Source organism: Leptonychotes weddellii, chromosome 2 (assembly GCF_054177405.1).
Source record: "Leptonychotes weddellii isolate Sample4059 chromosome 2, ASM5417740v2, whole genome shotgun sequence".
Lineage (NCBI taxonomy): Eukaryota > Metazoa > Chordata > Mammalia > Carnivora > Phocidae > Leptonychotes > Leptonychotes weddellii.
In genome coordinates, this window is record NC_138370.1 from 54,645,321 (window position 1) to 54,660,246 (window position 14,926).

General features: G+C 38.1%; 1 protein-coding gene and 1 pseudogene across 1 annotated transcript; one reads left to right on the forward strand and one right to left on the reverse strand.

Moving 5' to 3' along the window:
- Nucleotides 1–219: 219 nt before the first annotated feature.
- TKTL2 (transketolase like 2) lies at nt 220–2,951 on the forward strand. Its single transcript, XM_031017342.2, has one exon. The coding sequence runs from the start codon at nt 331–333 to the stop codon at nt 2,206–2,208; it is 1,878 nt and encodes a 625-aa protein (XP_030873202.2). The 5' UTR covers nt 220–330; the 3' UTR covers nt 2,209–2,951.
- A 5,220-nt stretch (nt 2,952–8,171) lies between these two features.
- LOC102727256 (uncharacterized protein C3orf38-like) overlaps nt 8,172–14,926 on the reverse strand; it is an 8,919-nt pseudogene continuing 2,164 nt past the window's right edge.

Consider the following 14,926-nt stretch of genomic DNA (forward strand, 5'->3'; position numbering starts at 1 on the left):
TTTTGAATTTATAACATGAGGAAAGGTGTAAAGAAATTTACTTATTTTTAATAATGTTGAACATGCAAGTGACAAAATCAATATAAAATAATCCATTCTCTTGGGTGCGGAAGGACACGGCGGTGCGTCCATGGCAGCGCGCGGCGGAAGCGGAGACGCACCGCGACTCCTGAGGCCCGAGCGTCACAACGAAGCCTCTCGAGGCGCGCCGGCCGTTGGCGGAGCTCGTTTCCTGGAGGAGGCCGGACCAGGGCGTGGTGGTCGCACGACAGAACTGTGAGGCGGTGCGCCGGCCGCTTTTGCTCTGAGGAAACCATGTAGAGCGCAGTGATGGCAGACGACTCCAAGCCGGACGGGAACACGGTGCAGGTGCTGCGGGACGCGGCCAACCGCCTGCGAATCCATTCCATCAGGGCCACGTGTGCCTCCAGCTCCGGCCACCCCACTTCGTGCTGCAGCGCCGCTGAGATCATGTCCGTGCTCTTCTTCCACACCATGAGGTATAAACGGACAGACCCGGAACACCCCGACAACGACCGATTCATCCTCTCCAAGGGCCATGCTGCTCCAATCCTCTATGCCGCTTGGGCAGAGGTGGGCAACATCCGCGAATCCGACTTGCTGAGCTTGAGGACAATTCACTGTGACTTGGAGGGACATCCCACCCCGCGGCTGTCGTTTGTTGATGTGGCAACAGGATCACTTGGGCAAGGATTAGGTGCCGCGTGTGGAATGGCGTACACTGGCAAGTACTTTGACAAGGCCAGCTACCGGGTGTTCTGCCTCATGGGGGATGGCGAGTCCTCAGAAGGCTCTGTCTGGGAGGCTCTGGCCTTTGCTTCTCACTACAGTCTGGACAATCTGGTGGCAGTCTTCGACGTGAACCGCTTCGGACAGAGTGGAGTCACGCCCCTTGAGCACTGCACAGACATCTATCAGAATCGCTGCGAAGCCTTTGGGTGGAATACTTACTCCGTGGATGGCCATGATGTGGAGGCATTGTGCCAAGCGTTTTGGCAAGCAGCTCAAGTGAAGAACAAGCCCACTGCCATAGTTGCGAAGACCTTCAAGGGCCGAGGTATTCCAAATATTGAGAATGCAGAAAATTGGCATGGAAAGCCGATGCCGAAAGAAAGAGTAGATGCCATCATCAAATTAATTGAGAGTCAGATACAGACCAACAGGAATCTCACACCAAAACCTCCCATTGAAGACTCACCTCAGATCAGCATCAGGGATATGAAAGTGACCTGTCTGCCTGATTATGTAGTTGGAGACAGGATAGCTACTAGGAAAGCATTTGGTTTGGCTTTGGCTAAACTGGGCCACGCAAATGAAAGAGTTATTGTCTTGGTCGGTGACACAAAGAACTCCACCTTTTCCGAGATATTTCACGAAGAGCACCCTGAGCGTTTTATTGAGTGTTTTATTGCTGAGCAAAACATGGTGAGTGTGGCACTAGGCTGTGCCACACGTGGCCGAACCATTGCTTTCGTTAGTACCTTTGCTGCCTTTTTGACCCGAGCATTCGATCAGATACGGATGGGAGCCATATCTCAAGCCAATATCAATTTTATTGGTTCCCACTGTGGGGTATCCAGTGGTGAAGATGGACCCTCCCAGATGGCCCTGGAGGACCTAGCCATGTTCCGAAGCATTCCCAATTGTACTGTTTTCTATCCCAGTGATGCTGTCTCAACAGAGTATGCTGTTTATCTGGCTGCCAGGACCAAAGGGATGTGCTTCATTCGGACCAGCCAACCAGAAACTGCAGTTATTTATACCCCACAAGAAAATTTTGAGATTGGACGGGCCAAGGTCATCCGCCAGAGTGTCAATGACAAAGTCACAGTTATTGGAGCTGGAGTTACTCTGCATGAAGCCTTAGCAGCTGCTGACAGTCTTTCTCAAGAAGGTATTTCTATCCGTGTCATTGACCCATTTACCATTAAACCCCTGGATGCTGCCAACATCATCTCCAATGCAAAAGCTACAGGCGGTCAGGTTATCACAGTGGAGGATCACTACCGGGAAGGTGGCATTGGAGAAGCTGTATGTGCGGCCGTCTCTGGGGAGCCTGACATCCTTGTTCATCAGCTGGCAGTGTCAGAAGTGCCTCAATGTGGGAAACCTAGTGAATTGCTGGATAAATTTGGAATCAGTGCCAGACACATCACAGCAGCTGTGAAAGATATTTTAATGAACTAAAACAGTTGATTTCTTAGAGTTAGTCTGTTATCTGGCTTTGGTCTTAAAACACTGGCATCTTTATATTACCACATTCATGGTTGTTACTAAGCCGTCATTTAGATCTATACCATTGTGCTTTTTTTTAAAGGAGACATTGAACACCTTTCTTCATTCCTAATTCAAAATTTCAAGTTAACTACCTTTCTGTTAAACTGTGACTCTGTATACAGATGTCACTCTCATTTTTTTAATGAAAGTAGGTTATAACATTCCAAGTAACAAAATAACAAAACAGCCACCTAATACAAAGTTTTCTGTAAGACTACAAATAACTGGATTGGGAATCAACATAGAGATAACAGGTTCCTAAATGTGTGTAATTTCCTTATAAGTTAAAAAAAATGTGAATTTAATTGTATACTTCAGTAGGCCAGGTTTTGAAGCAAGTTTGAGCTTTCATGTAATGCTGTCCTACCTGCAGCTTCCTGGATAATGCTTGACTGCAGTTGCCTTGAAATTTCCTCTGATGTCTGTCTCATCTCTTCTCTGCGGTTTAGAAGCTGTAGAGCAGCAGTAAAGGCTCTTATGATGTACTGTACTGCTTGAGGTGACTGTTCCATAAAGACATGAAAGCATAACTAGTTCTAGTCTGCATGCTACACTGTCTTGTGAGTTTTCAGAAATGTTTCATTTTCTCAGTGACCAAAACATTGCTAATCTGATTATATTCATCTAAGGATACTAACATCAATGTAATAAAGCATTTAAAAACCAACAGCTTTATTTAGTTTGTTCCATGGATGTGTGATTTCGTTTCTCTTTGATAGTCTATCTAGACCACAAGCAGAAAGAGGCGTGTCCCCCCAACAGAAATTCTGGAAAAAGGTCGAGGCTGGAGGTAAATTACTAGAGAAAAATGTGTGGGCTGAAAAGCCATCTCTTAAACAGACTCCTTACTTTTAGTTGTGAGAGCATAAATTATTTGGCTGGAATACAAGAAAAAAAGTAACAGGTAAATTAAAGGTAGACCTGAGATCCAAAACTAAATTTAAAATTACTCTGGTATATCCGGGGCCCCTGGGTGGCTCAGTCAGTTAAGCATCCTACTCAAGATCTCAGGGTTGAGATCCAGCCGGCCTCAGGGCTCTGCACTCAGCAGGAAGTCTGCTTGAGATTCTCTTGTCTCCCTCTGCTTCCCACCCCCTCACACTTTCTCTCTCTCTCTCTCTCTAAAATCAATAAGTAGATCTTTAAAATTACTCTGGTATAGCAAGCAATTAGTTTTGTATTTTTATTGCTTTCATTAAGTGCCCTCATTAAGTTCTTTGGAGGCATAACAAATTCGTCTCAGGAATTGTTCTAGAAGGTATGGTAGAGACCAAAAAACACTAACCTGGGAATAAGAGAAATCAGGGCCTGCTCATTCTATTAGTGCCTTTTTTCTTTGAGCTGGTTCTGGTTTCTTCTTTTGAAAATTGATCATGGTAATTGCTCTGTTTATTTCATAAGATATAAAAATTATTTTGTAAAAATAAAAACAGTTGCTATAGGGTCACTGTAGAAATTTAGAACTACAAATAAGAAAAAAATTACCTCACTTACAAAAAAAATCCATTTAATTGTACTTCTAGCACACCATCTATAACTGCAGATCTTCCATATAGTCATTCCCATCTAGTGACATCAATCAAATATTACATATATCTATGAGTGGAGTGCTACTGAATAATAGTCTCTATCCTTAAATTTTTCAAAGCTTAGAGTTAATGCTGATTCAGATGCACAGTAAAATAACTTACTAATGTAAAATTACTTGTCATAATTTGAACATACAGAGAAAGAGCTTCAGCTTTTATGGCTTAGACATGACTATGGGGTGCAAAATTATGTTTCCAACCATACATGCATAAACACACCTTTAGTAATGACAACAGATTGGGTTTTTTTGTGGGTTGGTTGGTTTGTTTTCTTATAATGACTGATGGGATCTCAGAGACCACCAGAAATTTTTTTTTGTAGGAAGGCAGGGAAGCCTTTATGAATCTTTCCTGTGAAGGTTCTGTCTCATGAGGCATCAATCAGTGGCTATCAGCTCTAGAGAGAAGATATAGGACATGAAACTCTTTATCTCATGTCTACAGTTTTTCAGATAAGATGGAATCAAATCCAGTTTTGTTATAATGAATGTTTTCTAGCCTTCAATCTGTCCTGAGATCATTTTAAGTCTCCATGGAAATCTTAGTAGATAATCATCCTAAATGATGCTAACCCTTAACTGCTAAAGCTTGTGAAGATGGCTGTTTTGATTTTGACAAACACCATGATCATTGCTTTAACTCTGGTCTTCTATTCCTTCATTTGCTTAAAAAAGGTCTTTTTTTTTTTTAAAGATATTATTTATTTATTTGACAGAGAGAGAGAGCGCAAGCAGGGGGAGCAGGAGAGGGAGATGCAAGCTCCCTGCTTGTTGAGCGGGGATCCCATCGTGGGGCTCAATCCCAGGACCCTGGGATCATGATCCGAGCCAAAGGCAGACGCTTCTCAGGCACTCCAGAAAAAAGTGTTTTAGATTATCAAGAGAGCCCAGTACCGTTCCGGGGACAGCTAGGACTCCCAGCGGCTGCCTTGCTTATGGCTGTGCTGGCAAAGGCTGCCAGGCACTTACCCGAGAGTGACACTGTCCCTTCAGGTGGCTTTCAGGTCATTCTCTGACTTCTGTGACTCTGACAGATAGTAAAAGAAGAAATCAGGAGGTTAATTTTTTATTTTACTATATTTAAATACATCGATGGCTCTTAAGCACCTGGGAGTTCAATTAAGGGTCCTGTTCAGGGGAAAAGATTGTTTTTAAAAAAAAAAATGAAAGGCTCGATGTTTCTGATTTTTAAGTTATAAGACAATACTATGAGATACTGACTGATATTTAGCTATCAGCAAGGTTACTGGACTGTACAGGAATTACTACATTTTTCAGGGCCCAATCAGAGAGGGTCTGGTTCGGGGGGTTGAGAAGTATTGGTGACCATTACTATCAGGACATATAAGGGAGGTCCTAGAACCTTGTTGTGATGGGAGGGAAGCTGTTCTAATAACTGAAAATGAGGGGCGCCTGGGTGGCTCAGTCGGTTAAGCATCTGACTCTAGATTTTGGCTCTCAGGTCATGATCGCAGGGGTCATGAGATGGAGCCCCATGTTGGGCTCTGCACTCAGCGGGGAGTCTACTTCCTCCCTTTCTCTCCCTCTGCTCCTCCCCCCCTTTCGTGCACTCTCTCTCTCTCAGATAAATTAATTTAAAAAAATAACTGAAAATGACTGAAAGTGTTATGAAATTTGTTAGAGACATTAAAGGTGCTTATATATAGTGGAAAGAGAAAGGGAGTTTCAAAAGAATACAGATGATAATTAATGAAAAAATTAAAACCATTTTATGATTATATACACAAGAGTTGAGTCACCTGAAACCAGTTATGAGAAGAAACATAATTCTTAATATTTTATATACATTTAATATAATATTGAATTTTTGTATCAAGCATATCAAATAAAAAGGATTTATGAAGAAACTAAAATTTTATTTTTGTTTTCCTCTACCCCTTTAAAAAGTATTGAATGCAGGTAAATTTACTGTGGCTCTGAGTGGAAAGTTGGGCAGATCCCATGACATCCCTGTTCACACTTAACTAATAATCCTATAATTCTTTTCTTTTTAAAATTTAAATTCAATTTAATTAACATATGGTATAGTATTAGTTTCAGGAGTAGAATTTAGTGATTCATCAGTTGCATACATACCCAGTACTCATAACATCACGTGCCTTCTTAATGCCCATCACCCAGTTATCCCATTCCCCCACCCAGCTCCCCTCCAGCAACCCTCAGTTTGTCCCTTATGGTTTGTCTCCCTCTCTGTTTTCATCTGATCTTATTTTTCCTTCCCTTCCTGTAGTTATTTTAAATCATTAAAATCCAATCCGGATTCAGTGGGTTAAAATATATTCAGCTTAACTCAGTTTTCTTTTGCTTTACTTCACCCAGGCGAAGGGCTGTATTTGGTAGCTGCCCACCTTCAGGGAAGGGTATGTTGTCTTTGGTTGGTTCTCTATCCCCTTTCCCCTCTTCCTGCCTCTTCAACTTACTAACTAGAGTTTTAGTCAAGAAAAGAGGTGAGAGGAGAAGTGGCTCTTACTTGGCTGGAAGGCTGTGTTTCCGGAGCTTGAAAAGTGGTTAAAGCTGATGCAGTTTTGTACGTGTATCTTTATCTCACATGTGCAAATATTCTGAAATTTAGACAACCATATTACTATGTCATAAATTGAGACAAATGTAAGCTGTTAAACCAAAATCTGACAAATAAACAAATAAACAGGCAAAAAAGCAGTCATGCAATGTGTTGCTGTAAGCTTAATGAAGTACCCCTCTCTATTGTTAGGCACTTTTACAAGCCCGGTGGATAAATGTTTGCTCCAAGTTGGGCATGAGTAAGAGTGAAGTTCTAAATATTTAACAGCCAGCATGGCCTGGGCACCTACTGCTAAGAATGAATGCTGATCTAATCAGAAGATACCCTGCCAGGAGGACTATACTGTAAAGTATACTGATTATCAGCTCTAGAACAGATTATATTCCAATGGGAGGAGTAGCCAGTCATTTAGTTGAGTCAGGAATACTCCATGAAGTGGAAGACACAGGACTACATAGAGCTCTAGACCAGAGTGTTATTCCTCCAAAATATAGACTCCTAAGTTTTCTTTTCTTATAGCAGACAAAAGGGATTTTCCTCTTTATTACATTCTTATTTTAGGACATATCAATTTGTACTCCTCACAAAAAGCATGACATTGAAAAAACAAAACAAAACAAAAAGATGAGTTTTTTCCTTCTTCTTCCAAAATTCTTACCAGTCACCCTAGATGATCACAAACAGAGTTAAAGGTAAAACAGTAATATGTACAACACATCATCACAATTCCCAGCTGAATTTTTTCTAAATGGCAAATTAAAATTACTGCCAGATGATGAGGAATTTAAATTTTAAAGCAACCATGTAATTAATCTGGCGATTTAACTTTGTAACTCAAACCTGGTAAAATAGCTGTGAGGTGAAAAATCCTAGTAATTTAAATTTATGATGTGATGTGGGAGTATATATATATATACTAACATTATAAATTTGTGGGATTTTTTTCTCCTTCTCCTCTTCTAAGATCAATCACAAGAAAAACAGTAATTCATTTAAAAATTAGGAAATGAGCAAACCTTTTTAAAAATTTCAACAGTATGTTTCCTTTGTATGGTATTATAATAAATGCTCTATAAAACTGTTAGCTTAGGTAAGAATAAGTCTGTTTTGGAAACAGCATTTATCATTGCCCAAAATAGTTCAGAAAATGTTGTAGATGATAAGATATTTAGCTTGGACTATAGTGGATAACTTTGAAATATGTTCTTCTAATTTTAAAAAGGCAAAGTAAGGGTTTGTCCACTTGCTAAGTTATCGGACTTTGTGCATAAGAATGTTATTCAAGTTTCCTACAATGAGAACTTTGGGTTTACATTAAACATCTCTAAAGTGTGTACTTTTTTTTCCACAATACTATCACAAGATGCATTTGTGAAATTATCTGGATTTAGAAGAAACAGGAAACTTGAAAAGGCCTTAACATTATTAATCCTTTCCCACATGAAAAGTACAGATATTAGCAGAATATTCACTAAGTAAAATGAAAATATTACCTGGTTTCCAAGGCACACCAAATCTAAATCTAAAGTGGGATTTATTTGATGAACTGCATTCAGCTCTCAGAACGTTTGCTGCAACTCAGGTAGAAAGAGGCAAATATTCACATAATACGTTAGCCTGTGGGGAAGAAAGATATTTCAACTGAAATATGTCAATCCTTGCACCTGAAATCACTTAGAAATTACTGATGTGATATTTGGAAGAGTTTCTGTATAGAAGGTTATTTAGACTGACATACAGTGCGTAATGCTTTAGAGGGTTGGGTAAATTCAGTTCTTTTTTGTTCAACAATGCCTCCTTTACACCACATAGAGCTTAATCTCCAGTTCCACTACCCAATGCCTGCCTTCCATTAAGTCTTACTTTGTTGGAACCACAAAAGTAATTATGTTATAAAAGGCCTCTAGATCACTAGTTCAAATGTAATAGCTGTTTTCATTAATGTTCCAGGAGCAGGAGAAACCTCTCCAATAATTCTCAGGTTGATAAATTTAATTTTCTAACTATTCTCCACAAAAGGGCAACAAATGAGTCCAAAAATATTTGTTCAAAAATACCCAAACATGTGTTCCCTCAATGGGCAATTCCAGCAACTCCAGCCATAACTAGACCATGGGGAGAAGAAGCACACTGCAGTCCACAGGAATCTAGATTGAGACTGAGAAGGAATATTCTTTCACTAGTGATAGCAGACGAAGGCTCACAATTTCTGCTCCATGATGGTCTCACATTTAGTTCAGATGTGCTGTAATAAAACCTAAGCTTGACATCATGTCAGAAGTGCTGTGACTCCATTCATCTTGAGAGGGCCCTAGAAAAGCATTGACATGAATTTATTTTTATTGGTTATATAAATCAGGGGTAACTCCTTTGTCATTTGGCTGTACATATATGTTCACCTTTATCATATACTGCCAAATATTTTTCCATAAACAGTATTCTGTATTTTTGTTCGCTAAATCTTACAACCCTCTCCACAGTGATTATACTAACTTATACTCTCACATCAGAATATGAAAGTTCAAGTTGCACCCTTTTCTCATCAACATTTGGTTTTGTCTATATTCTTTATTTTAGTCCTCTGGGAGTTTGTTGTTTAAGTGGTATTGCATGATGGTTTTAATTTGCATCTTCTGAATAACGAATGAAGTTGAGCGTCTTCATATGTTTATTGGTCATGTGAAAATATTTGTTCAAGTTCTTTGCCTTTTTGGTTGTTTGCCTTTATATTGTTGACTTTTATGGGTACTTTGTATATTTGTATACACACATTTATTGGGTATATGTATTTCAAATATCTTCTCTCACTTTTTGGACTGTGATTTCACTCCATCAAGAGTTTCTTTGGATGAACAGAAGTGTTCATTTTAATGTAGTCCTATTTATCATTGTTTTCCCTCTCTAGTTAGTACTTTTTGTGCTGTGTTTTAAAAATCTTTGCCTTCCCTTAGGCTATTGAAGTTATCCTCTGTGTTTTCTTTTGCAAACTTTATATTTTTATCTTCCACATATAGATCCACAATTCATCTAGAAATGATTATTGTGTGTGGTATGAGGTTGGGGGTCAAGATACAATTTTTGACACAATTGCACAGCACCATGAAAAAAAAACAAACCAAAAAAACCCCTAAAACATCCTTCCTTCACTGCACTGGAGTGTTACCTTTCTCATGTATCAGGTGACATGCACAGGTTTGTTTCTATCCCAATGGTCTGTTTGTTTATTCTTGTGCCCATGCTACATTGTCTTAATTATCATCGCTTTTTCATAAGTCCTAATATTTAGTAATTTAAATCCTCCATTTCCTTCACTTTTTATTTTCAAGATTGCCTTGGCTATTGTTGATCCTTTGGATTTCCATGTAAATTTTAGAAATAGATGGTCAATTTCCACAAAAATTCAATTGCATGTTGATGCACTTACATCTGGATTATACTTACTTTTAATATTTCATTTAAAAATATTACATTATTAAAAGACCTTTAGGAAGTTAAACTAAAGAGATCTCAATAATTTTAGCAAGTTAAGTTCATATTCTTCAAACTGTGATAGATGGACCTTGCAGGAGTGGGTCTTCAAGTATTTCCAAGTGGTCTGTAAGCATGGGAAGATTTTAAGTGAATCTGTTTCCAAATCCTTAAATCCATGTTTTTGTTCCTAACATTTATCTGCCTGAGAATACTCCTGTGATTCTTTTCCATTATCTTCTTTCATAATTGCCCCCTTACCATTTTTCAAAAGAAAGCCATACTTTCACCAATCTTACTGTTATCATCCGTTGCCAGTTGTGAAATCTTCAGAGTACCAAACAAAGAAACACTTCAAAATATTGATTCTGGCAAAGCCTTCTTTAACGCAGTCACCATGAACCAGTAGTAGATCATTAGGTCTTTCTTTGCCTTACTGCTGCTAATTTTGGTAAGGGTAGAGCCTGGAATTAGAAAGTACTTTAACCCATATAAGTATGTTCTGAATTCAAGATATATTGTGTATCGGAGTAGTGGCAGTTATGACACTTTTGCTTAGTAAGTTCTTTCCTCCTGTCCCTCAACTATTGTCAAAGCATTGTTGCTTAGAGTTTCAGGAGAACAAAGCAAAGAACAACAGTAAGAAATACTGAAGATGGAGCACTTTATTGCATCCAGTTTCTTAGTCCTGACAAGTGTCTATGCCTTATCCATCTATGAATTTCAGAAATGGAATATTTAAGATTTATGAAAAGCATTTCCAGTACCCTCATTAAAAAGAAAGTAAAGACTCTCATTCATTAGTGTCTACAGCATGAAATTATACTTGGCATGATTTCAAGGCAAAGGAAGTTAAAGTTCCATGTTTATTCCTGATAGACCAATAGATCGTTTAATTTGGGGGTTCTTTGTTTAGATTCGTAGGAAACATGTCTTCCTTTATGTGTACCAAATTCGTGGGTAATGCATAGACATGTGCATGATTTCATTTGGGTGTGAGACTCCTGCTTGTTGTTGCTGATAGACTGTTTCTCTGCTTTTTGATCCTTGATGTTCCTGGTTATCTCTGATGGTGTATGTTGTTACCTTGAACTTACTAGATTTAGATTAACCTAACTTTAGTATAATGTGGAGTCTTCTGTATAAATGGCAGAGTTAAAAGACAAACATTAATATACCTGTTGTACCTTCTGTTTACTTTTGGTCCAATACCTTCTCTTATTTTTGATGCTAGTTTCCACAAATTATATCAAAACTGCTCTCTTAATAACAGAACATATGAAATGCAGGTCCAGGGCAAAATATCCCCCTATTGCAATCTAGGACAGGGTAAGGTAGGGTTCCCTGAACTTTAGAGAACTTGCTTCATTAGTCAGAATTCACTTACTCCTTTCAGATTTGATATGTCATTTATAACTCCACTAGATATATTAAAAATATGATATAACAATTTTATTTTAAAAGGCGATATTAGTAATATGACACATTACATCTTTAAAATAATAAGAAAAGATTTTGACGTAACCTTGAATTTTCTGGGAATATGTAAGGAAAAAATTTTAAGACCACTGGTTTAGTTAATGGGGGCCCATTTGTACCAGGTAGACATAACACACTGCTTGCCTGAGGGACAAATGCAGCCCACAAAGGTCATCCTTTTCTAGCCCAAGGTGGGAATAAATCTAAAATTTATTTTCTTAAAAATACTAACTCAAAAATGCTTTAAGATTCCAGTTAACATAATTAAGATAATTCTATAGCAAAGAGGACCAGTTCAATAATTTTAGTTTAGTAATGAAAAAAACCCTGTATCTTCTGATTCATCAACATTAAATACAAAAAAGCTTATATTTTGTTCTATCTGAGTTTGTTTTTTCTAAACTTAAATAGGTTTACTGATCAGAGAGGCTAACTTTACTCTGATGTAATGTTCACTATTACCAAAAACTAAATTTTATTCATCTTAATTGAATCATTTATGTGATAAGCTTTGTTTTAAGACTAATCATGTTTTGCAGTGTGTCGGCTTGAAGATAATTTCCAAGATCTTTAGGAAACTCAAAACCTTGTACGAATATTGACAATTCAGAGAATAGACTCCATGGACAGGCTTCTGAGCAGACACCATTTAGACAACTTTCAGACTATATATCAGTGGACTGCATCAGGATATCTAGAAGTCAGTTTTAGTTGAGAAGTAGGTGGCTCAATGTGACTACTAACCCAGGATTCAGCAGTAAACAATTAATGACCAAATGAACTGATGAAGGAAAATTTATTGTGGTTACGTGTTTGGAATATTTTTGATTTTGTTTTTACATTCTATTTTTCTGGATATATAAGGAAGCTATCCCTTAAGCTATCTAAACAACAATTTTATATATTCTACTTTTGTAAATGAAACATTTAAAAATAATAACTGATTCTTGTGGTCCCATTTTCCCCAGAATTGAACAACCCTTACTAAATCTCTGAATTGTTCATGGCAAGTTATTTTGTGGTAATTACTTCATTAAGAAACTGTCCTTCTTACCAAGTTATAATTGGTTATATTGTGCAACCAAAGCTTTGCCCTGGGGTGTCTTATTGGAGAATGGTATTCATCAAATCATTTGTGACAAGCTATTTTAAGGAACAAATACTGAGGCACTTGTGGGGTTCATGCCTACAAAGTCCTCCCAGGAAAACTGGCCTGGTGTAGGTGGTAAGGAAGTTAAGGAAACTTAATAAATTCAGAGTCCTTGAGAAAAGAAGAATTCATCCCAGTTTTTAGATACCATGGTGAAAACTAGCAGAGAGAGTTTTTTGGACTTGGATTCCCAGTCTCAGGATAACAAATATTAGAGGTTTCTTAAACACATGGAAACTTCAGACTATTGTCTCTCATCCAGTTTGCATGTAGCTCTTATCCTGCTCTCTCTTTTCTACTTTCCTCTACACTCACCACTACCAAAATACCTGAAATCATACAGTAAAGGCATGGTCTCTACAATATGCATACTTTATTATGCAGGCATCACACTTTTAGTTCCTGTGATGATGACTTCTCTTTGTTGTTCATGAAAGTAGTTCATGAGTTTCCAGTCAAGACTGACTCTTCAGTTTTTCTTTTGCCAGGTCTCACAAAGATCAGATCCTTCTCCATCACTGTTGCCCAATACAGTGTCATTACAGATTGACTAGTGATACTCTTGACCAAGACTTTCTCTCCATTCTGCTCTCCCAGCATTTTCCCCTAATTTTGACATTGTTTCCCCTTGTCAAGACTTTCTTGTAACTTTGTTTCATTGTTTCCACCGCTTCTCATGATCTCAGGGACGCTACTCCATTAACTACCCTTTCTTTTTTCTGAAATTTTAAAGAAAGCTGATGCACTGAGTAACAAGAGGAAGGTGGAAGCCAAATTACAGTAGGTGAGGATGGAGTTACTGGTGAGAAAATTAAGGCAGTGATATAAGACTTTTGAGAATTTTTACCACTAATAGTACAGTGCTTTAAAAACTAACAGGTTTATGGGGTGCCTGGATGGCTCAGTGGGTTAAGCATCCAACTCTTGATCTCAGCTCAGGTCTTGATCTCAGGGTGGCGAGTTCAAGCTCTGCATTGGGCTCCACGCTGGGTGTGGAACTTACTTAAAATAAATAAATAAATAACAGGTTTATGAGGGTTTTTTTAAAGATTTTATTTATTTATTTGAGAGAGAGAGAGAGAATGGGGGGCGGGGAAGAGGGAGAAGCAGACTACCTGCTGAGCAGAGATCCTGATTCGGGGCTCCATCCTAGGATCGAGAGATTATGACCTGAGCAGATTGCAGACATTCAACCGACTGAGCCACCCAGGTGCCCCCAGGTTTATGAATTTTTAAGACTAGTGGAAACAGAGGTAGGTATAGGTCAGGCTTAGAAATCAAAGGAAAAAGAACACTACGAATTTTTAAAGATGAAGGCAGAAATATAGTAAGCCCAAAGCACTGAAGGAAAGAGTGGCTTTGAATTAAGAAGAAAGAAAGGATGAGCTTCATAGAAGCTTTGAGGTAGTGAGGAGAGAAGTGATAATGACATTTGAATGTAAAGAAGAATGCAGAAGATAGGAGGTAGTATCCATCTCAGGTATTCAAGAGGTCAGGTTATCCACTCACAGTCTGTGACACACTGTATAGATTTGTTCATGAACTATAGAATTTCCTAATCACAATTCTAAGAACTAAAAATGTCACCTATTCCCATATCAGTGACCTTCATTCTAACCCTTTCTAGCTTTGCCCCTATTAGTATATCTTGAAAATTCATTTCTTTCCTCATAAAACAAATGGATTATAGTTATTGATGCTGGCTTGCATTTACATTTCTCTTTAAAACTTCGATTTAGTTTAGCCACATCCAATATTTTTGAAGTCTATTTCACTACCATCCATGTATTCAGTGGAAGAAAGGACACTGCTCTAAGTACTGTCTTCATCCTGAAAACCTTCCACTGAAAGCTTCCCTTTCATTATTGTCTTTTTGATCTTAAGTGCACTTTCCAAGCATTCATAAGACTGACTCACGTCATTTTCCATTTTTAAAGAATTACTTGAATTGGATTTTATAATATATTTCCCAATCATTTAGAATTTCTGCTTCTTCTGTATTTGTGTCCTTCAACCTGGCCATATATTGTGGAATTGAAACATGAAATACATCAATTAATCAATAGACTTGGGAATGTCTTTAACCTTAAGAGTACAATAGAAAGATACATTTTATGAACAGCACTGATGCCTATTCCTAAGAATTTGGCTAAATGATACACTGATTTCTGAGCCCTCAATTCTCATGCCTTTTAGAATCTTTTGCTTTATCATTTCCTTTCCATTACTGCATCTCCCTGTCTACTTTAGAATTTTTCTTTATCTTCATTTATGTCTACATTCTGTAATCGTTGAATGAATGTAGACTATGCAGAAGATACCCTGATAGGCTTTGGAGAAACAAATTTTTAAAAAGGGTTGGGACACTGATAGAGATTCCTCTTCAGTGGGAAAGATA